We start from the raw sequence: 25,532 nt of genomic DNA on the forward strand, positions 1-25,532 counted from the left end.
TTTGCTAGTTCTGTTTCACAACGTGTCTCTAATTGACAATCCAACAAGTTATGGCGTCGCAGTATGAATAGATATAGATCAACATACGTGCAAAAGACAAATCTTTCAAAAGTGAATTTAAGCACCTGTGAAAACTGAACAGTTAAATCTAACATGTATGTAGTAGCCAATGGGAGAAAGACACAAGATCATGAGCTGAACATTTGATTGATCTATTAATGTAATTACAAAATGAAGGAGAACGGAAAAACTTAATTTAATTTGTTCATAATTTCAATAAAGACCTTGAAAGAACTTTGTAATATGACAAAAAAGAAATTTGTCAACAAGCATGAACATAGTAAATGAATATTTATTTACTTTACTTGGAGTCCAAGTTGACTTCTACAGGAATTGTTACCAATTTGTTTAGTTCTCCAGGAAACCTCCTTGTAAATTATTAGGACATAATGCATGTCAATGATAACTGTAGTTATGGGACTTCATCATCATTTTGACGGGGAGCTGGAGCCTGAAGTTTAATTAAAGGACCGATGATCAGAACCAGCTCCTGAAACTAAAGTTACACCTGACAGATCATCTTCATCATCAGAAGAGCAAAGTCTAAACTCCTCTTCCATCTCGTCTCGTGGGAATTAATCAAACGCTGGAGTCTATTTTTAACATCGTACCTGCTGTCGGTGCAGCGGCAAGGTGAGCTGCTACTGTACTTACTGTCCTATTTATATCCTCCATCCACCGCAGGTCTGTGCCTCTGAGCACTGACTCACGGAGCCGTCGGCCCGATTCAGGAAGTCCGTTAGTGACTCCCAACGTCCACACGATGGACTCCGACCGGCAGAGAGGCAGTGAGACAGGCAGGCAGACAGGCAGGCAGGAAGCCTGGTGAGACAGGCCGAGTCCAGAGGAGCGACAGGAAGGAGCGAGTCCGGAGTCGAGGAGGTCGGAGTGGAGGATGGACACGAGACGGAGGAGCGGCGGCAGACCAGCGAGAAGGAACGCGTGGAAGTGAAGGGAAACTCTGCTTCTCAATGAGGAATCACCTTCCACCAGGACGTTTCACCCGTGTGTCCCTCTGAAGGATTATTCGCTGCCCGCTCCCGGAGCATCGTCTTCGTTGCCCGGTGGATGTCCACTCTGCTCTTCTGCTCGGCCTCAGGATTATGGTGGAGTTCCCTCCGACCCAACATGTTGAGGTGTGAAGTTCCCAGTGCTCTCCTCTGCCTGTGGGTCACCTGGCTGCTGCTGCAGGTCAGTCGTCATGGACATGGACCCACAGATATCATAACTTCACTGTGATATGAATAGATCGGCCTTTTTAGATAAAACAGCCTCTCTACATGTAATTGTTGATGAACCTTCGCTGGAAGGAAAACGTATGTGGGACGCAACTAAAATCTTGATTCATAATCAGATACGACAACGAGAAGAATAAAACTATTGGATCTTAGAAACTCAAATCTTTGGAATTTGTCCAAAACGATGAATTGATTATCGGAGTGTTTTTGTCGTTAGACCAACAAAGACACAGAAGGAATACAGTAATCATCTTCATATTCGTATGTACTTCACAGAACCTAATAACAAGAATTGACACATCTGGTTATGATACACGCAGTGTAAACTAGCATGTTCTTGTTAGCTGACAGGCTCGTCCTTCATCATCATCATCATCATCATCATCATCATCGATCCACGAGCAGAGGTTTTGTTGACAGTAATGTTTCGGACACAGATTCACAAACTGTAAATCTGTAAATTAATTCTCCACATTTGTTGGAGCTAGCAGGAGGCTAGCAGTTCCCCCCTGCTTCCAGTCTTTGTGCTAAGCTAAGCTAAACTCAACCTGGACCTTGGTTTTTCAGTATAATTTTGGACTTTTGATGATTTTATCATCCGTATAATTAGTATGATTGACTCAGAGTTCAAACGTTGACACCGTGCACAGTTTGTTACACTGATGCTCGTTGTCTCTGAACTCCACGAACTTCATTATCAGTGACAGATTGATTTCCTGTTGCGCAGTATTAAAGATTACACGACTGTACATCGTCGTGCTCTACACGAACACACGCACGAGGCCAGAGGTCGACACACAAACATCCCAGTTACACTCCTGTCAACAGCTGATGACACGTAACAGCGTCCGATGTCGGTTTTGAATATTTTCATCGATGCCAAAAAAATGATGTTCATTATTTATTATTTATTGTTTTCAGACTAAACTGTCCAGCAGTTTACGAGAGCTCCTCTAGTGAGGGCGGATCTAAACATACTTCATTAATGGAATAATTCAGATGAAAAACAAGAGCTGATGAATTTCCACAGATGAACTAAAAACAACTAGTTCTAGTTTTACAGTGCGTTTGTTTGAGATGGTTTTAGAATATTGGGACGTTATTAAAACAGAAGCTTTCCAAAGCGATGTTGGATGAGAGCGTTCTCAGAACAATGGGATCAAAGTGCAGCTCCACCCTGAGTCAATCAAAATGTCTCAATGATAATAATCTACTCATCCACTCGTTCAAACAGACATTTTAACCAAAACACGACTGAACGCAAAACTTTCATCTCAGTTGTCACGCATCAAATATGATTATATGAATCAAATTGACTGAAAAACAATCACCTCTAATGTCTCTTAACATTTACTAATGTCACTGAAGTTATTATCAGGTTATATTGAATCTGAATTCATTTTCATACAGACTAATAATTTATATCTTATGTCATATCCAGCTCACTTAAGAGAAAATACTGTCGCAACTTGAGGAATTAGGAATATTTCAATTAAAAAAATAAGATAATAATAATAATACAAAACAATAATAATAATTATCATTCTGAAGTGGACATAATATTTTTTTCATTGTCTTTTAGACACAAACATGGTAGAATGAAGGTTTTTCACTTTTTGTAAAATATTTTTTATTAAAGATAAAATAGATTTAAAACAATAAATATATATATATATATATTAAAACTAATTTTCAAACAAAGTACAAATGAAATGTTGTGTAATGAACACGTTTCAAGTCACAGCTTGAACTGAAGGAAACCGGACTTTCCTTCAGTTCCATGGAGTTTATGAAGTTTGGATTCAGAGTTTTATTGATTTTATCTTGTGTCGTGTCTCTTGTCAGGACGTGACCAGTGCAGCTGCCGCACAGAACCAGTCGGTCCCATGTCGCATCTCAGTATCTGAACCAGCGTCCGGTCTGGACTCCGTCTCTCTGACCGTCAACACGCCCGGACGGAACTGCTCCTTCGTGCTGACGCCGCTCGACGCCGGGGTCGACCACGGCGAGTGTCTGGGACGACGGCGAGGAGACGAGGAGCCGGAGACTCGTGAGATCGGAGGACGAGAGGAGGAGGAGGTGAAGGAGGTGAAGGAGGAGGAGGAGGAGGAGGTGAAGGAGGTGAAGGAGGAGGAGGAGGAGGTGAAGGAGGAGGTGAAGGAGGAGGTGAAGGAGGAGGAGGAGGAGGAGGAGGGATCGAACTACCTGGGAACCGACCAGCTGGCAGCGGAGGATGCTGGGAACAAGAGTGCAGGAGAAGCGTTCACCTGTGTGTTGCGTCACCTGGAGCCCGGGACGTCCTACGAGCTGCAGGTCCGGTCCCAGACGGACGAGGAGGCGGCGAACGTCACCGTGCACACGAGTGAGTCCTGACGATGAAGACCATGTGACGGGGTTGAAAGCTCCAGAACAGGAGAGTTAATGAACCTGAAGTGACAGGCCCTTTGTTTATCATCGGCCTCTTTCACTTCTCCTGTCGGTTCTTGTTCAGTGGATCTGATCTGATGTCGACACCAGAACCAGACGAGCTCAGACGAGTGGCGATGAAGTGGTTATGATCGTCCTGTCCACGGTTCCTTCATGCAGATTTATTCTAGGACGCTTTCACACCTGCCTTGTTTGGTTTCCGGACCAGTAGGTGTGAAAACGTCCTGTAAAGTGTCCGACCTCAGGACCAGACTGAACCACGGCTCGCTGCCTTATCGGTGTGAAAACGAATGTGGGATGATTCAGACTCTTGGATCGACGACAGGAAGTTGAGGCAGCGAATTGTCATGAAGTAAACAAACACCTGACATCAGCCATTGGCTCGTCGACGGTCGATGTGTCGTCACAGGTTGATGATGTCACACACATCATCAACCTGTGACGACCTTGAAGTCAAACATCCAAATATTCAGTTGCACTTTTGTTCTGTTGTGTCTGTCTGACCTCTCGTCGCTTGAAGTGAGAGAACACGACACGACCTCCAAGTCGTGTTGAGTCTTTGTGTGAGTGTGTTTGTGTGAGTGTGTGTGTGTGAGTGTGTGTGTGTGTGTGTGTGTGTGTCTGTGTGTGTGTGTGAGTGTGTTAATGTCATGTAGCTTCCCCTCTCTGTAGCTCTGTGATTAGCCACAGGAACCACTGCCCTGCTGAGAGACTGATAGGCCAGTAAAAGTGTGTGTGTGTGTGTGTGTGTGTGTGTGTGTGTCCACGCTGGCGGGCCTCCAGAACAGAAGTTGGAGCCTCAGTGTGTATTTCCATCGTGGGCAGAGCTCGGGGTTCAGCCGTTTCCTGCCTCCATTGTTTCTTTGTTCTGTGGGAAGCACTGGGAAAGGGTGTGTGTGTGTGTGTGTGTGTGTGTGTGTGTGTGTGTGTGTGTGTGTGTGTGTGTGTGTGTGTGTGTGTGTGTGTGTGTGTGTGTGTGTGTGTTGCGTTTGCAGGAAACGGGCCGTTACTGCACCCAGTCGATTCGCGACACTAACCTTCTCAGCAACACAAAACATTTGAAGACTAACTGACCTTTAGTGATCACTTGACCTCTGGTTTATTTTTACTGTTTTCACTGGTCACAACTGTTGTGGGAGTCCGGACGTTGTCTCACTCTGAACGTGTGTGTTTCTCTGTGTGTGTGTGTGTGTGTGTGTGTGTGTGTGTGTGTGTGTGTGTCGTGTTGCATCAGGACCGTCGGCGGTCGGCGGCCTGGCGGTGACGTCCAGGACGTGCTGCAGCCTCGGTCTCTCGTGGCAGGCCGGTCCCGGCAGGACGCAGCGCTTCAGGGTGCAGCTGTGGGGACGACCTCGGGGTCGGGGTCACTCGGGTCCGTCTCATTTACATTAAACCAGAATTATTCTGTCCAATAATCGAGCTGCTGCAGAGTCACGTGACCGTGTGTCTGCAGGTCTGATGAAGAGCGAGACGGTGGAGAGCACCACGACGCGACACACCCTCGTCGACCTGACGCCGGGGCGACTGTACAACGTCACCGTGGTGACGGAGGCCGGCGACCTGAAGAACAGCCGGACGGTCGAGGCCCGGACAGGTAGAGAGAGAGAGAGACAAAGAAGAGAGGAGGGGAATAAAGAATACGTTTTATATCTGAGTCTCTTTCCAGTTCCCGCTCCCGCGTCCAACATCAGCGTCGAGTTTCGCAACAGCACCATCTTGTCATTGTCATGGCAACGGCCCACAGGCGACCTGGACGCCCTCGTCGTCGCCCTCTCGACCAATGGCACGAGCCGCCGCGAGACGACGACACTTCCTCCGAACGCCACGGAGGTCACCTTCGATCGGCTGACCCCCGGCTCGACCTATCGGTTCGCGGTCACGTCCAGGAGCGCCGAGCTGACGAGCCAATCGGAGATCAGTGTCAGCACAGGTGAGGTGTTGTTCTTTTCATCTCTGTTCTTTTCTTTTCGATCTTTCCTTCATCCTGTCTTTCTGCCACCTGCAGCTCCGGCGGCGGCGGCCCTCCTCTCCCTGTCGCCCTCCTCCTCCGGGGACCTCGTCCTGACTTGGACGCCCCCTCCTGGACACTGGGAGCGTTACAGGCTGTCCCTGTTTGACGGCCTCCAGCAGTTAGTCGACACCGGCGTGGACCAGGAGGCGGAGACGTTCGTGTTCCCCGGGACGGACCTGACGCCTGGGAGGACGTACAGGGCGCTGCTGAGGGTGGAGAGCAACGGACTGGAGGCTGAGAGCAGCTGTGAAGGATCAACAGGTGAAATTAAAAATGAAAAAATCTGTCCATAGATAGAAAATATTTACACAGGTATGACTGTATGAATATGACAAAGTATAGAAACCGTGTCCCCTTGTCTCTGCAGCGCCCGCTGCCGTGACGAACCTCCATATCCGACACTCGGACGAGACCTCGCTCAGCGCCATGTGGAGCCACGCCCCCTCCGGCTCACGTGACGGCTACTTCCTCACCATTCGTCACGGTAATCGTCAGATGAAAAACATCAGAGTGATAAATCTGTCGGTGATTTATCGTGGTGATTAGTCTTGTGATGATTCCGTCCTGCATCGCGTAGATAACGTCACCGTGGATACCAGGGAGGTGGAGCCTAACATGAGGGAGTGCACGTTCAACGTACTCACACCCGGGAGGCGGTTCACCGTCACCGTGACAACGAGGAGCGGGAAGTTGAACACCTCTGTGTCTCTGGAGGGAAGGACAGGTGTGTGCTCCCCACAAGGTTCAGTGGGACGTGTGTCCGTAAGACTTGTGAATCTTTAGGATGAACTATGACCGAGGTTATGTCAAAGGTTAGTTTGAGAGTTTGGGTTTGACTTGTCGTGATTATGGTCGAGGTGAGTGTCCTGAGAATCAATGTGTTTTAGTGTCACGTCAACTAATGTGACAGGAACAGTGTGTTTGTAGAGAGAACTTAAAGATTAAGATTCATCTTGAAAATATAAATACAAAATTAGCGCAGTTATTTGCAAACTTTTTAAAAAAATAGATAGAATTGATTATTGTTTTTTTTATTGTTTTCATCTTTTAAAGATAGTGCAGTTTTGTTTTTATTTCTGGGAATGTAGGGACTGGAACTCTATATAATTGGAGAGTTTTAAGAAGCAGGTAGGTCTGGACATTTTTCATCAGAAACATAAAAACAACATCCTGTCAGACGTGTGGTGAAGCTCAACTGTTATACAATACTGTATATCAACTGTTGTGTGTGTGTGTGTGTGTGTGTGTGTGTGTGTTGCAGTTCCCATGGCGTTGCGTTCCATCACTCTGAGTAGCTCCGGCGTCGACAGCCTCCAGGCATCATGGGAAAAACCACCGGGAGACGTGGACTCGTACACACTGACCCTGCTGCACGACAGGTGTGTGTGTGTGTGTGTGTGTGTGTGTGTGTGTTTAGCCTTTAGCTTAGCACAAACACTGGAAACAGGTAGAAACTGTTAGCCTGGCTCCGTCACATGAGATGATGATGATGAAGATGATCAACACTGAACTTGTCCTTCACAGTGTCGTGGTTCAGAACTTCAGCGTTCCAGTCGGCTCCTCCTCTCTGCTGCTGGCTGGGCTGACGCCCGGCGCCCTCTACAGGCTGCAGGCCGCCACTGTCAGCGGGGGGCTGCGGTCTGCAGCCACAAGTCTGGAGGGGCGGACAGGTCAGACCCCTCAGCATCAATGAGATTTATGAAATATGAACGTATTCATTTAGGTCTTGAAAAGGCATTTTGCTTTGTGGAATGGTTCGAAATTCATTTTTAATACTTTCTTTAAAAGTATTATAGAGTAATTATAGAAAATATAAACTGTTCCTAGAGAACTTGTTATCATAATAATAGTAATAATGATAATCTTGATCATAATCGTTCTATTGTAAATGAAACATTTTAGCCAATACTTTTTATCAGGACCTTTAGGGATATAAATATAAGAACAATATCCAGAGTCTAACATTTACAGTGTGTGTAGTGTATTAAGTGTATTACTGATAACATCAGAGAGTTTTAGAACAATAGCTGAAATACCAGAGGGGCTCCGGAATGTTCCACACACACAAAGACGCCCTGCTCAAAGGCTTCCTGCACACACACACTCACACACACACACACACACACACACACATGCTCCCACACACACACACACACACACACACACACACACACACACGCTCCCACACACACACACACACACACACACACACACACACACGCACACACTCACACTCACACACACACACACACACACACATGCTCCCACACACACACACACACACACGCACACACTCACACACACACACACACACACACACGCACACACTCACACACACACACACACACACACACACACACACGCCTTCCTGCTCAGGGCGCCTATTGTGTTCCCACAGAATGTCCCAGTTATTCTCAGGACAGACTGAGTGTCTGTGTTCGCCTGGCGACCGAAAACAATCCCTGACCTCCAACCTCCACAGACGACCTCCTATTGGTCGGTAGATAGAATTAAAATAGAGACTCCGCCTTCTTGTTGGCCAAGTTAGCTAGTTATGACACCCAGTGGCCACTGACGGTATGGCAACATACCAAATCCTTTTTTCACATTTATAACTCTTAATGTAATGAAAACATATTCTGTAGTTTTATTACTTATTTGTGAATTTCCTGTTTTTCTCTCAGCGCCAGCGTCCGTCTCCGAGGTGACCGTCGGCAACGGCGGCAGATCGGACGCCCTGCATGTGTCGTGGCGTCCGGCGGCGGGCGTGGTGGACAACTACCTGGTGCGTCTGCAGGACGGCAGTCGCACCGTGCACACGCTCGCCGTGTCGCGCCTCTCGACGCCCGAGTGCTCCTTCAGCTCGCTGGTCGCCGGGCGGCTGTACTCGGTCGTCATAGTGACGAGGAGCGGCGGCCTGGAGAGCGGCACCACGGTTCAAGCGCGAACACGTAAGCAGAGATAATAATAACTCACATTTTACTTCTGAGTTCATTTTGCAATTTTTGACTGTAATGTACATTTACATTTCAGTTCATGTGCTGTGAATTTTCTGTAAATATTTAAATTTGTGTCAGATTTTATATAAATGTTTTGTCTTTTTTTTATTTGACATGTATTGTATTTAGAGTTCGATTTTTTCATACCTCGGCCAAAGAAAATCAAAAACTAACATCCTGTTTGTGATGAACGTCTCAATGTTGCATTTTCTACAAAAACATTTTTTATACATTTAAATTTTCTCGGTTGTTTTGCAGAACCTGCCACCGTACAGAACCCGACAGCTGTTCACTCCGCGAGAGACGATTTCCTCAAGGTTAGTTTGTGCGATAATTCACTTTTAATAAAAGTGTTGTGGTTTTACAGTCACAGAAATATGTCATGTGTAAGTTTTAATCACAGAACCTTGAGTATAAAAACAATATTTCACAGTTAATTTCATTTTGTTGAGCTTTTTATACATTTACACAGATATACAATATATTACATTGATCTAAAGTCGATTTATTGACTTAAGAGCCAAATATATTAATGTTTTACTGGAAAAACATGCAACAGGAATATAATTTTTTCTTTCTTTCACCTTTTAAATCAGTTTATCAACCTTCAAAATAAGGTTACAGATTGTTTATGGGTCTCCACGTATTATACTCATATCATTTTTTGTTTTTGAAATAATGACAGTTTGTAATTTAATAATCAACATAAATTAAATTAATCTTTTAGCTTTATTGATCTTGGTTGGATTTATTTTTTTTGTTATGAAAACAAAACAAAGCACAAGAGAATATAAAGATGAACAGTCACAAGATCATTTAATTGACAGAATTTATGTTGAATAGTTGAAGTGAATTCCTCATATTTGTCGAATATCAGTATGTATGTACAGTAGCATCATCGGTACAGTCGCGTCACTGCTCCCCGTGTTGTGTTCAGGTGTACTGGCGTCACGCGGCCGGAGACCTGGACCGCTACGTGGTTCTGATCCGCTACAACCACAGCGTCCTGCAGAACAAGAGCGTCTCCGCCGGACACAACGAGTGCGTCTTCTCGTCGCTGACGCCGGGCAGACTCTACACCGTCACCGTGGAAACCTGGAGCGGCGGCTACGTCGGCAGCGTCTCCACCGACGGACGCACCTGTGAGTCACAGACCGTCTGTGACACTTTTCTTTTCTAGAGTATTTTTATGAAATATTTTGAGTAATCATCCTTTCTTTTGTTCTTCTTCAGTTCCAGCTGCTGTGGGTAATCTGTCGCTAGGCGACGCAGGAACAGGTTATCTGACTGTCACCTGGAGCCCCGCCCCCGGAGACGTGGACCATTACGAGGTGCGGACGAGTTACCACTTTTATCGCTGTTTTTATTAAAGCATTATTTACTATTTATGATATTTTTATATATCGATGCTCTGCTGACATCACAGTGGTGATGCAGAGTATTGCGGCCTCTAGGCGGCGCTACAGAAGTTGTACGGTTATAATATTTCCCGTCTCCAGGTCACGCTGCTCTTCAACGACACGCGTGTTTTCCCTCCGGTGACGTTGGGCAGCGAGGTGTGGCGTCACCGTCTGACCTCCCTGACCCCCGGGCGTCTCTACAAGATCGTGGTGTCGACGTTCAGCGGACCGAACCAGCGAGCGCAGTTCATCGAGGGACGGACAGGTACAGTAGGACGACGGGTTCAGCGGCTTCGTGTTTTCAGTCCAGTCGTGATGACGAGTCCTGACTCTTCTTCCTTCCTCCAGTTCCCAGTCCGGTGGGAAACCTCCACATGGCTCCTGGACCGGGTCCGAGGGACTCGACCACCGGACTCCGGGTCTCCTGGACACCCGGAGACGGAGACCTGGACACGTACGTCGTCTCCTTGACGACCACGGTCAGTCCACCGACTCAGTCTTACTTCAGTTAAACAAATAAATGATGGACAAAAGGGTGGATTGATAGATCTTAGTTATTAATTCATTAATATTTCAGTTGTGAATCATAACCAGCAGTTTTCACGTCTCCGTGTCTCCAGGACAGCGTCACCGTGGAGACTCGTCACGTCCCCAGACACGTCTCCTCCCTGGACTTCCTGGACCTGATCCCAGGCCACGCCTACACCATCACCGTCCAATCGCTGAGCGGGGAGCTCAAAAACACCAACGCAGCCACCGGCAGGACAGGTATCACTGGAGCGACCCGTGGTCATTTATTAACATTCATCCAGATGTTGTGAGTTGATGCCGACCCGTCGCTCGCCCTCCAGCTCCGGCCCGCGTGACGGCGCTGCAGGCGGACAACGACCACACCACCCACAGCCTGACGGTCCGCTGGGAGCGGCCGGTGGGCGTGTACGACGGCTACAGGCTGCAGCTGCTGGACGAGGCCGGCGTCGTCGTATTGGCCAACCGCTCGCTGCCGGCCGAGAGGCGGAGCGAGCGGTTGGAGCGTCTGACCTCGGGGCGGCGCTACAGCGTCAGGCTGGTGACGCTGAGCGGCGGCGTCCCGTCTGCGGTCGCCACGGCAGAGGGACAAACACGTGAGACACGGCTTTCATTCACGTGACCTTTCACGAGGAGCGATATTGTTGATCACAGCAGCGCCCCCGTGTGGCGTGTTCGTCACTGACAGTAGGCCGATTCTTTCCTCCTCCCTCCTCCAGGTCCGGCCGCGGTCAGTAATCTGACCGTCACGTCGGCAGACACCTCCTCGCTCTCCTTCTCCTGGCGTCCGTCCGACGGCCACGTGGAAATCCACGACCTGTCCCTGTACGTCGTCGCCGAGGCGACGGCCAATCGCAGAGCGGATGCTGCGGGGAGCAGGAAGGAGCATCACCAGGTGAGAAGAGTCTTTGAGTCTTTGTGACTCTGGTTCGTGTGTTTGGACTCGTTGACCAATCAGATGATGAACCTTGACCTTAAAATGAAAGTAGACATGAAAGAGATGTTTGTGCACGTGTGACGTGTTGCGTTCAGGCGCTCGACGAGCTGGTGGACCTGCAGAAAGTCGGCTCGGCCGCGGACGGATGCGTCTTCTCCGGCCTCCGAGCAGGAAGTCTGTACCGCCTGCAGGTGGTGAGCTGGAGCCGAGGCATGAGCAGCGACTCGTCCGTCCTCGCCAGAACAGGTCAGTCAACACATCATCATCATCATCATCAACATCATCATCATCAGCATCATCATCATCAGCATCATCAGCATCATCATCATCAGCATCATCAGCATCATCATCATCAGATTATTATAGTCATCATTATTTAAATGAGTGCAGGTGTTTTTTGTTTCATTCTTTTAAAACACAAACTTTGTCCTTTGTTCTTTATCTCTCATTTTCTTTTCTTCCTCTTCTGTTGTCGTCCTCATATTCAAAATTTCATTTCATTTTCCTCCTCCTCCTCTTCTTCTTCATCATCATCATCGTCGTGGTCTTTTCTGCTCCACAGTTCCGTCTGCAGTGTCGTCTCTCCAGGTTCAGAGTTCGGGGCGGACGGACCGACTGACGGTCAGCTGGCAGCGCGCTGAGGGAACCTGCAGCAGTTATCAGGTATTAATTCATTTGAAAAAAAGTTTTGTAGTAAAAGTGGAAAAAAAAATCCTGGGAAATTAAAACACTTCAGGTTCTTTACGTGAACGGCGTCCGGCGACACAGAGACAATATGTTTGACATTCTTCCTACATTCTTATGAATCTATGAGTGACTGAAACGTCTCGGTTCAGGTAAAATTTTGATAAAAACAAATATTAATATTTAAATTTGATTATTTTACAGCTAACTAGCCACTCGAGCCTTGTTAGCATCAAGTGCCAAATTCAAATTTAGCGTCTAATATTTATGGTGAATCGGCTAAATTAACTTTTAAAGTTTGACAAAACTTTTAACGAAAGGTTTTTGTTTATTCTGTCAGGTTTCTGCCAATCTTTTCATTTATGGAAACATAAACAATCTCCTACATTTCGTCGTGTGCGTGATCTGCAGGTCGTGTTGTACGACGTGTCCGGAGCCGCTCTCGGAGCCCAGACGCTGGGGGCGGAGCACCGGAGTCACATGATCCCTGGGCTGGTCCCTGGTAGGCTGTACCGCGCCGAGGTGGTCACGCACAGCGGGGAGCTGACCAATAACGTGTCGGCTGTCGGACGCACCTGTAAGACGAAGACCAAAGATAAAAAAATCACTTTAGTTGTGACTCCTTGTCACTAAATATTTTTTGTACTTTGTTCCCTCCAGCTCCAGATCCCCCGACCCACCTGTCCGTCAAACAAGGCGCCGCCAATCACACCATAGAGCTGCAGTGGTCTGGCCCCGCCTCCGGCGACTACGATGCCTTCAGCCTCCAGTGGACGCCTCCCGACCACCTGTCAGTCACACACACCCAGCTGACCGGCTCCGTCGTGGGCGGGATGTTCCCCGGGCGACAGTACAACTTCACCGTGACGACCGTCTCCAGCGGGGGCGGGGCCGCAGCAGCCAGGAGCCAGCCAATCCAGAGGAGCGTCAGGACGAGTAGGTGTCAAAGAGACTTAGTAGAGACTTTTACAAATGAGAGTTTAGTTATTAAATCATGTTGACGAGATGAGGCGTTGATCTCATTTTCATAAGTTGAGTTGGTTCAGTTGAAAAGACTAGAATCAATCAGCTCATGAATCTAGAGATGTACTTTCCCCTTTAGCCACAAGATGGCAGCACAACAGAGGAAAGAAAAAGACGTCTGAATACTTTATACTCACCTTTTTATTCATAACCACATATGCATCAGATTTTATCTTCCGTCTCCTTCACCTTGTTCCTTCTCTTCTCTCTTCTACCTTCATCTTTTTTGTTTTCATCGTCTGATCAGAACACATAACTTTAATAAACCAGGCTCATCACTCAGCAGACTCAGTTTTAATAGATATGATACGATATTTGACCTTAATAAAACTGACTCAGCGACTCCCTTCTTCCCTCGTCTCCTCTCTCCTCCTCCTCCAGGTCCGTCTCCTCTCAGGTCCATCCACTGCTTCCCTCTCTCGTCCTCGTCCCTCTCCTGCTCCTGGTCGCCGCCCGTCTCCGACTTCGACTCGTACGAGGTCGAGTGTCGTCGCCACGACGACGGCGAGCTGACCTCGGCACTGCGGCTGGCGGAGGGCGTCGCCGCCGTGACGCTGGACCGTCTGGAGGCGTACAGGAAGTACACGGTGACAGTCAGGGTGTCGTCGGCCGGACACACGAGTCTGCCGGCGACGCACACGACCGTCACCATGATAGACCGTGAGTGAACACACACACACACACACACACACACACACAGAGTCTGCTGTTTAAATAGAGCGTGTCACCTGGGACACTGAGGGAACAGAGAACAACCAGATCTGGTTTATTTATTAACACGTCTCTCGTACAAATATGAAGTTGAAATATCTCAGATTCAGGCGCCGCCATCTTGTGGTGACGTACAGTAAGTGTCACGATATAAAGTTTTCTTTTTCTCCAAAAGTCACTTTGACCCAAAACAACAGTCTGAAAACTTTTCTCTTCTCTTTTACAACCTCCTTCTTCTTCCTCCTCCGTCTCTGACTTCCTCCGCCTGTGTCACGTTATAAATCATCCTGACACGACTGGAAACGGAGACAAAGATTAAAAACAACTAAGAAAAGAAAGCGATAACTCTTCAAGAAGGTTTTTATTTTAATGAGTGACAGTTTTTCAGTTAATGATGAGAATACAAAGTTAAGTTTATACAAAAAACATTGAGTGAGATTTATTAAATAAAGAATACTGATAATTGTGACTTGGTAAAATAGAATAAAATAGTATTTCCTCCTGTTTCATCTCATAATCACAAAAAGTCAATATTATTAATTTAAATAACTTAAAATATATTTGACTTTGTTTATTGTTTTTGTGATTGAACCAACCCGTGTCCTTCCAGGTCCTCCGGTCCCGCCCCCCAGCGTGCGCGTCGGCGAGAGGTCATCGAAGGTCACGTCGTCCTCCATCTTGTTTCGCTTCAACTGCTCCTGGTTCAGCGACGCCAACGGCGCCGTGCGATACTTCGCCGTGATCGTGGCCGAGTCGGACGGTAAATAAACACAAACACGTTAAATCAACCAATCAGAGACGAGCTCCTTCTCACGTTATCTTCCTCTTCTCGCAGCCAACGAGCTGCTGCAGCCGGAGCAGCGCCACCCGCTGCCCTCGTACCGCGACTACGTCAGCAACTCGTCCGTCAGAGCCTATCAGAGCGCTTACTTCGCCAGCCGCTGTCCGCAGGACACGGAGACGTCACCTGGACAGGTAAACCGCCATCACCACGGTAACGACCCAGAGACACGAGAGAGTTACAGGGACGTTAGGTTTTCTACCAAATAAAGAAAATATGAAAAGAAATATTTCATTGGTGAATAACAAAATATTACAAGAAACAAATCGTATGTAAAAAAAAAATAACTGGAAATGAAAAAATAAAATTACATAAAATTGTGATATTATTTTGTAAGTAGGCGCATGATTAATCGAGTAGTTGATTTATGATTGATTAATTGTTTTTAAGTCACATGTTTGATTCTGGTCAAAAAAAAAGCATTTGAAGATTATTGACAGAAAGACTAATACATTAACTAATAATCAAAAAACTGATCAGTAATGAAAATAATTAAGATACTTAATACATATCAAAAATCAAATACAGACTGATAAATTTAAAAAAAATAATTTTTTATCGATTATTGATCAGGTGGTGGAGGTCAACCTGGGGGCAGGAGGCGACCGACTGGGCGGGGCCTGTGACCATTACCATGACGACGACCTCTACCTGAGTGACAGCTACGGCAGCTTCTGTGACGGACCTCTGAGATCCAAAACATCCTACAGGTACTGACGCAAAGAACCAAACTAATCCTGCCAAGTGCTGATGAGCAAGGCAGCTCCACCCCCTCACTGATAACTACACCGTGTGTGTGTGTGTGTGTGTGTGCGTGTGTGTGTGTGTGTTCAGGCTGAGCGTTCGAGCGTTCACCAAACTGTTTGATGAAAACCACAGTGAGTTTCCTCAGCCGCTTTTCACCGACACGTACCTGTCGACGCCGATCAGGACGCACGCAGGTGAGTGACACACACACACACACACACACACACACACACACACACACACCTGTTGTATTAGTGTTGAGTCACTCTGTGTGTCACTGCGTGTCAGAGCCTCTAGGTGGCGTGGTGGAGGGGTTGAGCGCCGGCATGTTCCTGATCGGGATGATGGTCGCCGTCGTCTCGCTGCTCGTTTACAGACAGCGGCTCCGCAAAGTGTGAGTGAACACACACATTCTTATGGTCACACTGAGATTCATTGTTTTTGAATCTCAACGGGAAAATTACTGGAAAAATAAAGGTTGAAAATAAAAATTTGACTCCTAGTTGACAGTTTATTTTCTAATATATATTTGTGTGTGTGTGTGTGTGTGTGTGTGCAGGGCTGTGCAGGAGAACCCGTTGGTGAGGATGAGCATGTGGAAAGAGGTTCCGTCTTCAGGCATTTACATGGGAGTAAGGAGGTAAGAGTGTGTGTGTGTGTGTGTGTGTGTGTGTGTGTGTGTGTGTGTGTGTGTGTGTGTGTGTGTGTGTGTTCTATAATTATTTTTCTTCAGTGTGTGAGAGATTAGTTTCCAATATAGTGCTTGATCTGTCCGATTCATCATGCACAGTCCACAGCAGCTGTTAATTAGTGTGTGTGTGTGTGTGTGTGTGTGTGTGTATATGTGTGTGTGTGTGTGTGTGTGTGTGTATATGTGTGTGTGTGTGTGTGTGTGTAACACAAAACTTTGTTTCACATGCAGCTGCAGTCGGTTAAATTTGAAATTTTCACATCCATAAAATAATCTCCTCTGTTATTTTCCAGTTAAAAACTTAAAAATACTAATTAATGTGTAACAATAAAACCGAAATCAGACTCGGCATTTTTAGTTTATTGAAAATGTTTGTTTGCAATTACAGTTATGAGTTACTGTAGCATGTTGTTAGTATTTAGTCACAGTGAAGTTTCTCCTTTGTCATGGTGTGTTTTTGTTATTATACCCGTTATTAATAAGCGTATTATTAATCACCAGATTTGTTTATATAAACTATAGACTGTAAAATCTAAATATGCATAAGTATGCACAATTATTATGGACATAAATGTAATAGAACATTCACAAATAACAACCAGTCGAATTTGTCTTTCTTTTGCAGCAACCGTCGGGTGACCAGGTGAGAGTCTCTGCATTCTGCACCAACTGAGGACTAACTGAATTATTGATAATGATAATAATAATAACTTATTGACATAATTTCCATCTGTCCAGTCCCGTCAAAGCCTGTCACTTCGAGTCCCATCTGACCAAACTTCAGGCCGACTCCAACTACCTGCTGTCGGAGGAGTTCGAGGTAAAGGTTCAAATTGTTTTTCATGAAAGTAGAAAACTTGGAGAAATAACCAGGGGAGTGGTCACAGAAATCTTATCATAGGATTCATAAATCCGAGTTGATGGCAGGAGGTTTTTAGGTTATGATAAACGAGGTCCAGGGTCGTGTCAGTTACTGAATACAAATTACATCCATTGGATTACAAAAGAAATGTAATCTAATCTGAATACTTTTGGATAACTTCAAAATCAAACATTGAAAAAAATTGCACCTCATTAAAAAAAAAAATATATATTGTTGTTATACTATAGAACATACAGTAACATTCACATCTGAGCCTTTCACGAGTCAATAACATTGGTTATATATATATTTTTTTATCTTAATTTTAAAATTGACACATTTTTAAGAAATAGTAAAAATGTGATCAATTGATCCTCGGCAATAATAACTAAAATCTAATACTTTGATTATATCTATTTATTTTTTGTAATTCAATTACGTAATCCATATTGCATGTCATCCATTCACGTAATCAGATTACATCCGTTACTGCCCCACCCTGTCAGGCTCTAACGGCCTTTTAACAAAACGTACCTATTACACGTGAAAACCATGAATCTGACTCGTCTGGTGTCGGCTCAGGATCTGAAGGACGTCGGGCGCAACCAGACGATGGACGTCGCCCGGCTGCCGGAGAACCGAGGGAAGAACCGCTACAACAACATCCTGCCATGTGAGTCGTGTGACGCAGATCTGAGAGCTGTCTGGAAAAAATTGAACCGCTTCAGAAGCAAATAAGACAAACAAACATGATGTAGAAGTTCTGGAGGAAACAGCTGCTGTCGGTGAGAAAAACAAACTGTAAATCGTGATGATGATGATGATGATGATGATGATGATATCGTTAGAGCTTTAATTAACAAGACACAGCTCCTGTTCCCATGGCGATAGTGACGTACGACCCCGAGGGTCAAGACTCCAGGTGATGAAAACATTAATAACAACGACTAATTATTCACGTCCCACAACTGAAGCTTCACTCCAAGTCGTATATAGAACATAAAGTATATTCATATAGTTTAAATCAAAGGGATAACAGGAGATTATGATGCTGTTGATATTCAACCACGGATTAAATAAATACAGTCATCTTTACAAAAAAATTAGATTATATGACACGCTAGTTATTTTAAAATACTTTTACAATGCTGAAGACTAAACTTCTTCTCTGGAATAATACAGATCAACTTTTATTCTACAGCTAAAAAATTAAGATTTTTCTCATTATCTGACATTTAACTTCTCAATCAAATTAAGAAAATGACGTATGATTTTGTACGACAGTCCCAGTCGTCTGTTCGCCGATGACGCTTGATTTTATGTTTATTGTGAGACAGGGAGTAAATGAATCACATCGTGATAGCCTATGAAGATCACATGGCGTTATGTTCCTGCTGCGTAACAATAGCCTGACATGTCTGAAATCCTTGGCAGATATGAAAAGTTAGAGTAACGAAATATGTTGAATGCTGATTTTAGTTATTTATATCAGCGCGTGTGTGTTGTTCTGTTCCGAGCTGTGTATCATAGTTTACAGTAATTAAGCGTCAGTCTTGTGTAACTGAAGCCAATTTTCTATCCGGACAGAAAAATATGATTTGTGACTCGATGTGAAACATTTACAACAGCGGCTCTGTAATTAACTGTCAGGAGTAAATACACACACACACACACACAAACACACACACACACACACACACACAGACACACGAACACAGACACACACACACAGACACACGAACACAGACACACACACACACACACACACACACACACACGAACACACACACACACACACACACAAACACACACACAAACACACACACACACACACAGACACACGAACACAGACACACACACACAGACACACGAACACACACACACACACACACACACACAAACACACACACACACACACACACGAACACACACACACACACACACACACACACACACACACACACACACACACACACACACAGTAAAATGATCCATTGTTGTTTGGACTGTGAGTCATAGCTGAACCTCTTCACATTCAATATTAATCCAAGTAATATTCTCATTCTTCTGTGACACCTGATAAAAACTGGTGTTTTGAAGATTGAAGATTTGGTGCTTTTCTGTTTGATATTATTTTGAGGCAGTTTTTACAGTTTAAAAACAAAAGTGTGACGACATGTGGACGTCAGCTTGGAATCTGGGAACGTAATATTTTGTTAAAGTTTTGGTAGTTTAGAATCTTTAAAACTTTAGACAGTGAAGATTACAAGTTAGAACCAAAATGTTTCCACGCTACAATCTCAGGTTCATTATTACAACATCTTAACTTTTCACCAATGGTTGGACCAAATACTAATCATGTGACATCTGCAGCTGGACGACAGTAAAATCTCCACGTTGGGAAAATAATTCAATTTTTTTTAACCTTCATTTCAGAATCTTACAAAACATTAAGCAAGAAATGATGTAATATCAGAGGCGTAAAACAGAAACTATGTGACATTATCTCTTCATCTGGAAGATGCACTCAAGACCATATTGGCATCATAACAATAAGAAAAGTGTTATACAAAAAAAGTTTAAATAAAAAAAAATATGACAAAACTGGAAAGGAATGAAATTTAATTTCAACCAGTTTAACAGTTCCAGAGTGAAACAAACCAATAAATCTGAAGGGTTATTAAGAGCGAGGTCGTTGATCAGTAAAATGTAACAATCAAAATGAAACCTCACAGACTTCCTGTAATAAATCCGCCTAAATATGAAAACATGACAAAAACACCACCTGATTATTATATTTGTTATTTTCTAGATGATTCCACCAGAGTGAAGCTGTCGTACCTGGAGGACGACCCCTGCTCCGACTACATCAACGCCAGCTACATACCTGTACGTACAAAACATGTACAGTAGAACACACGCACACTTAATACACTGTGCTGATCCTGTGTGTGTGTGTGTGTGTGTGTGTGTGTGTGTGTGTGTGTGCAGGGTAATAACTACCGGCGGGAGTACGTCGCCACCCAGGGCCCGCTGCCCGGCACCAAGGATGACTTCTGGCGAATGGTGTGGGAGCACGGCGTCTACAACGTCGTCATGGTGACGCAGTGTGTGGAGAAAGGACGAGTGAGTCACGGTTATCATTTATTTTTTTATCGCCTTGTTGATGGTGGAGGAACCTAAGGAGAATATTTCATCATGTTGTTAAACTATTAATTGAGTGTTCTTGAAAAGCAAATTGATATTTTGACACTGTAGTTATCAATTAATTATTATTATTATTTAATTGCCCAGTCTATGAAATATTAGCAATTAAGTTCCAACAGACCAAAACCAAAAGAGATTCTTTTTACATCATATGAATCAGAAAGAAATTATTTGCTGAATAATACGAAGATGAAAATAATATTTGCGAACAGAAACTATTGGTGAATTATTCAGTTTTTCAATAATTGTTGGCTATTTTGATAATAGATAAAAAGTTTCAGTGAAAATTCTTTTTTTCTTTCATTTGAATAAACCACAAACTTCACTTTTAAAACCTTTTCCACGACCGTTTGGATGTTTCATGCACTGAACAGTTGATCAAAAAAATTCCAGCAGATGAATCGATAATGAAAATATTTACTTTTGTGAAAAAATTTGTCAAACCCTGAAAATTTAAAGTTACAATTAAAAACTCAAGTCTCCTTTTAATTGACAGTGTTAGATTCTGACGCGACCAAAAAGAAAAGTATGTGAATATGTTTATGTGTCGTCAGGTGAAGTGTGATCAGTACTGGCCTGCGGACAGAGAACCTCTGTACTACGGCGACCTGGTCATCCAGATGCTGTCCGAGTCCGTCCTGCCCGAGTGGACCATCCGGGAGTTCAAGATCACCTCGGTACCGATCCACTCCTCGCTATAATCACTACCTGTGAGTGACGTGTCATGATCGTGTATTGACGTGTTTCCCGTCAGGAGAGCGGCGGCAGCTTCCCCCGGGTGCTGCGTCACTTCCACTACACCGTGTGGCCCGACCACGGCGTCCCGGAGAGCTCCCAGTCCCTGATCCAGTTCGCCAGGACGGCCCGCGACTACGTGGACCGGTCGCCGAGCTCCGGCGCCACGGTGGTGCACTGCAGGTAGCACACGGTTACTACATCTGAAATAATAACCCTGACATTTACATAACTCATTCAAATAGTAAAGTAGGTTTTAATGTACGATGTATTTAATGTCTATATTCATTACATCATGTTCATTTAAAAGTAAATGTTTGACAAAGATGTGTGTGTGTGTGTGTCTGTCTGTCTGTCTGTCTGTCTGTCTCTGTGTGTGTGTGTGTGTGTGTGTGTGTGTGTGTCTGTCTGTCTCTCTGTGTGTGTGTGTGTGTGTGTGTGTGTGTGTGTGTGTGTGTGTGTGTGTGTGTGTGTGTGTGTGTCTGTCTGTCTCTGTGTGTGTGTGTGTGTGTGTGTGTGTGTGTGTGTGTGTGTGTGTGTGTGTGTGTGTGTGTGTGTGTGTGTGTGTGTGTTCAGTGCCGGCGTCGGACGAACCGGGACGTTCATCGCGTTGGATCGTGTTCTGCAGCAGCTGGACTCTAAAGGAACCGTGGACCTGTACGGCTGCGTGTTCGACCTCCGTCTGCACCGTCAGCACATGGTCCAGACCGAGGTACGACGACCTGTTGAATCTGAGAGGGACCAACAGGAGACATAAGAAAATATAGACGCTGGTTTTTTACTAATTGTTATAAACTTTGTCTGATATTTTCGGCGACGTGACGAAGTGACCTCGTGACCTCGTGACCTCGTGACCTCGTGACCATGTGACCACGTGACCTCGTGACTGTGTGACCACGTGACCTCGTGACCGTGTGACCACGTGACCTCGTGACTGTGTGACCGCGGGACCGCGTGACCACGTGACCGCGGGACCACGTGACCACGGGACCACGTGACCACGTGAACATGTGACCTCGTGACCACGTGACCTCGTGACCTGGTGACCGCGTGACCACGTGACCACGTGACCTCGTGACCACGTGACCTCGTGACCTGGTGACCGCGTGACCACGTGACCGCGTGACCACGTGACCACGGGACCACGTGACCACGTGAACATGTGACCTCGTGACCACGTGACCTCGTGACCTGGTGACCGCGTGACCACGTGACCACGTGACCACGTGACCTCGTGACCACGTGACCACGTGTTCACTGCGTTGGTTTCTTCTGGTGTGTTGTGCAGTGTCAGTATTCCTTCCTGTACCAGTGTGTACGCGACGTCCTGAGAGCCAGGAAACATCGCAGTGAGCAGGAGAACCCTCTGTATCCCATCTACGAGAACTTCAACCCCGAGTACTGTCGCGGTGAGACAAAGTGAACGACTGCACCTTCACGCTCACAGAGCAGCGAGGTGAAACGTGTGTGAACACAGAGAAGACACGTGGAACTGCCTGATGTGAATTAGACTTCTCATCTGAATGTTCTGGTGCTTTAAAGTTTCTGTAAAACAACAAGACTTTCACACCATTTTGATTTAACATCCGATTACGTATCATAGTCAAAGTTTAGGGAAATTTCATATTGTTGATTTATGACATGAAGAGTAAATTATTATTACTATTAAATGAACTTTAATGTTTTTAAAAAAGTAATTGTCAGACAATTTTTCCATTTTTCCATGAAAAGTGATTGATTGTCCAAATCACACAGACTCATCTGTGTGTTTGTGTTTCCTCAGACTTCATGTACACTGGACGCTGAACAGACGATGACATCATCACATCGAGAGGACGTGGGTTGAGAGTTAACAGATCATTTTTATGAAGTTTCATTTGTAAGCTTCACTCTACTGGTTTGTTTTAATATTTCAAAATAAAGTGTCTCAAGAAGATTTTAAAAACTACAAAATTCAACGAATTCTCAGTTTGGCTCATCCCGTGGACGACACACATGTACGGGTGAAGACAAACTGTAACCAGCCTGACGGAGCTAGAGATTTGATACGGAATTGTTTGGCCGATAAGTTTTCTAAAAAATGATCCAATTATTTGACCAACTTGGAACCGATCCCCCGATAAAAGAAAACATTTGGTCGATCTCAGGGTTTAAAAATCATAAAAAATATTTGAGTTCAATCTGACAAAACTGATCACAGGGAAGAAAAGGGCCATTCATTTTTTACACTCGATTATTACAGTATGTCCTCACATACTGACCCTTATAAGCTGTTTATTTAAAAAGTTACACATATTGCTGTATGTAAATATTGGTGTAATACTCTTTTTATACGATAATGAATATATTTACTATATGTTGACTATTTTAATTATGTTATTACTGTTTATATATTGTTTAAGAAGCAGCGAGCATTTATAACCTGTTGTAACTATCCTGCTTTTAAACATATGCCACTGTAGTTGTTCATAAACTGCCAAAAGTTAACAATTACAATGAAAGTTGAATCAGTTATTAATTAACTGGAGTTCAGTTACAAACTTGTTTTCTTGGATATTTTCTTTGTTTATGGAATCTCATTAGTCTCAAAACTCTTTGTGTTGGACTATTGGAACGGTTTTAACGTTGTTAAATTGTTTTTGATTTATTTGTTAAGGACATAATTGATTTCGACGTGTTGAAAAGAACATTGACGTCCATGTCAGTGAATCTTGGACAAACTTTTCTTAAAGTCCAACACTTTTTTTTTTTGTGACTACAATAATGATTCAAGCCATATTTCCCAGCACTAAGAATGTATGAAGCAGTTTTTATAACTTGCTGTCAGATCACTATGAAATTGATTAAACATTCAATTAAAAATTGCTGCCAAACCATCTTTTATGTTTGCTATTTAACTTAAATTTACAACTAACACAGAACTTGTTTTCAAATTCTCCTTAACTTTAACATATAAACATAAACATGACTTAACAAATATAACTTTTACTTTCATATTGATGATTTTAAATAACGAGTTGTGATTCAAGGCTGACCCCCCCCCTTTGTCCAACAACTGAACTGAATAATATCCCATTTGCAATGATATCAACCAGAAATTAAAAGATTGTGGGGCTGTAACTAACATGTTGAGGGCTCTTTATATTTCTCTCCTCTTCAAACTTCTGATTTCCATATTGATTTAGGGCAAACGGCCCCGACCACAACTGGGTCACCCAGATTCAGGAACTCCCTCAGGACCAAACATCCTGCTCGTCCTCTCTGGCCGAGATTCATTCAGAGGCAAAGTTAGAAAACCTCAGACGTCCCACGAGCTTCAGTTTGAGAGTTGAGATTAAACACAGCGACAGTTAACGTTTTCATCAGTTAATCAGGACTCAGGAGGTTTCTTCAGTTCAAGAATCAGAACAGAAAACTGTTTGATAAACGTGAAACCAACAGGCACTAATACGTGGGGGGAAGAAAGGTAATAAACAATTATTTTCTTGATTATTCATTGTGTTTATAAAAAAGTTTTAAAAAGTGAAAAATGTCTTTCTGCAAAAGTAATTTGAGAAACTAGAAGTAAAACAGACGGATGAGATGATTATCAAAGGTTGAGAGGTTATTCTGTTTATGACTTGATTTAATGTTTTGACTCTAAAACGTCACAAAATAGTGAAATCTGTCCAGTACAACTACTTTCAATCGATTTTTCTTCCTGACTGACACTGTAACACAGAATGATCCAGTTCAAAAAGATCTCAACCAACAACTATCAGTCACGTTCACATTAACTCACAACACGCAGAAAAGTCACTGGCCACATGAACCACACGCAAACACAAAGAGAACGTATAAACAGTATAGAGTTATACATATAGTTACATATATATATATAAATATATATATATGAAAACACAAAGAGACTCCGGCTGTGAAGAGAAGAAGGCGTTTTTATTGAAGGATCTTCATCAGGCACTATAGTTCTGAAGGTCGTGGGCGTACGGGCGAAGCGGCTACCTGGGTCACATGGTTGAGTTCAGAGGGAAGACGACACGACACGTCAGATGGAACAACACCAACCACACAGACACAGTCGATGAGGGACGGAGGATGTCAGACGTTAGTTATTATATTTTACATTGCAGATTACATAAGAAAATCTGAATCAAAACAAAAAAAACGAGATCTGAAAGAAGCTGAACACAGCGTCGAGTGGCTCCAGCAGGTCGGAGCGTCGTGGAAACACAGATGCTACAGAGGAGGAGCTACGTTTTCTTTGGAGAGGACGGACGCTTTGGGAGAAATGTCATTTCTCTCTGTACATTTACATCTGTGACGGACAAGGAGACGAGAGCTGACGACAGAAATGAATCTGATTCGAAAGAAGAAAGAGAGAAATTGGAATGAGAGAAAAGCTAAAAGGTCTAAATGAGCGGGAAGATAATG

The 25,532-nt window shown here is 44.4% G+C and overlaps 1 protein-coding gene across 1 annotated transcript; it reads left to right on the forward strand.

Annotated features, from left to right (window-relative positions):
- Positions 1-874: 874 nt before the first annotated feature.
- ptprb (protein tyrosine phosphatase receptor type b) lies at positions 875-23,979 on the forward strand. The gene is made up of 40 exons (XM_047336383.1): positions 875-1,251; positions 3,144-3,660; positions 4,960-5,097; positions 5,179-5,319; positions 5,392-5,655; positions 5,731-5,997; positions 6,104-6,220; positions 6,314-6,460; positions 6,998-7,115; positions 7,261-7,406; positions 8,421-8,687; positions 8,994-9,052; positions 9,673-9,877; positions 9,969-10,066; positions 10,235-10,400; positions 10,484-10,614; positions 10,756-10,903; positions 10,987-11,259; positions 11,383-11,558; positions 11,696-11,846; positions 12,163-12,263; positions 12,696-12,861; positions 12,945-13,220; positions 13,689-13,967; positions 14,629-14,778; positions 14,854-14,993; positions 15,433-15,569; positions 15,694-15,800; positions 15,895-16,000; positions 16,166-16,246; positions 16,923-16,940; positions 17,036-17,117; positions 17,742-17,832; positions 19,972-20,048; positions 20,151-20,285; positions 20,921-21,043; positions 21,121-21,284; positions 21,678-21,813; positions 22,390-22,510; positions 22,885-23,979. Exons 1-40 carry the CDS (start codon positions 1,129-1,131, stop codon positions 22,905-22,907), a joined length of 6,165 nt encoding a protein of 2,054 aa, XP_047192339.1. The 5' UTR covers positions 875-1,128; the 3' UTR covers positions 22,908-23,979.
- The last annotated feature ends 1,553 nt before the right edge of the window (positions 23,980-25,532 follow it).

Source organism: Scophthalmus maximus, chromosome 12, assembly GCF_022379125.1.
Source record: "Scophthalmus maximus strain ysfricsl-2021 chromosome 12, ASM2237912v1, whole genome shotgun sequence".
Taxonomy (NCBI): Eukaryota; Metazoa; Chordata; class Actinopteri; order Pleuronectiformes; family Scophthalmidae; genus Scophthalmus; species Scophthalmus maximus.

Coding starts and splice junctions, on each gene's coding strand:
- ptprb (XM_047336383.1), top strand. CDS start 1,129: ATGTCCACTCTGCTCTTCTGCTCGGCCTCAGGATTATGGTGGAGTTCC. Junction 10,067..10,234: donor GAGACGTGGACCATTACGAG/GTGCGGACGAGT, acceptor TCCCGTCTCCAG/GTCACGCTGCTCTTCAACGA. Junction 15,570..15,693: donor AGATCCAAAACATCCTACAG/GTACTGACGCAA, acceptor GTGTGTGTTCAG/GCTGAGCGTTCGAGCGTTCA.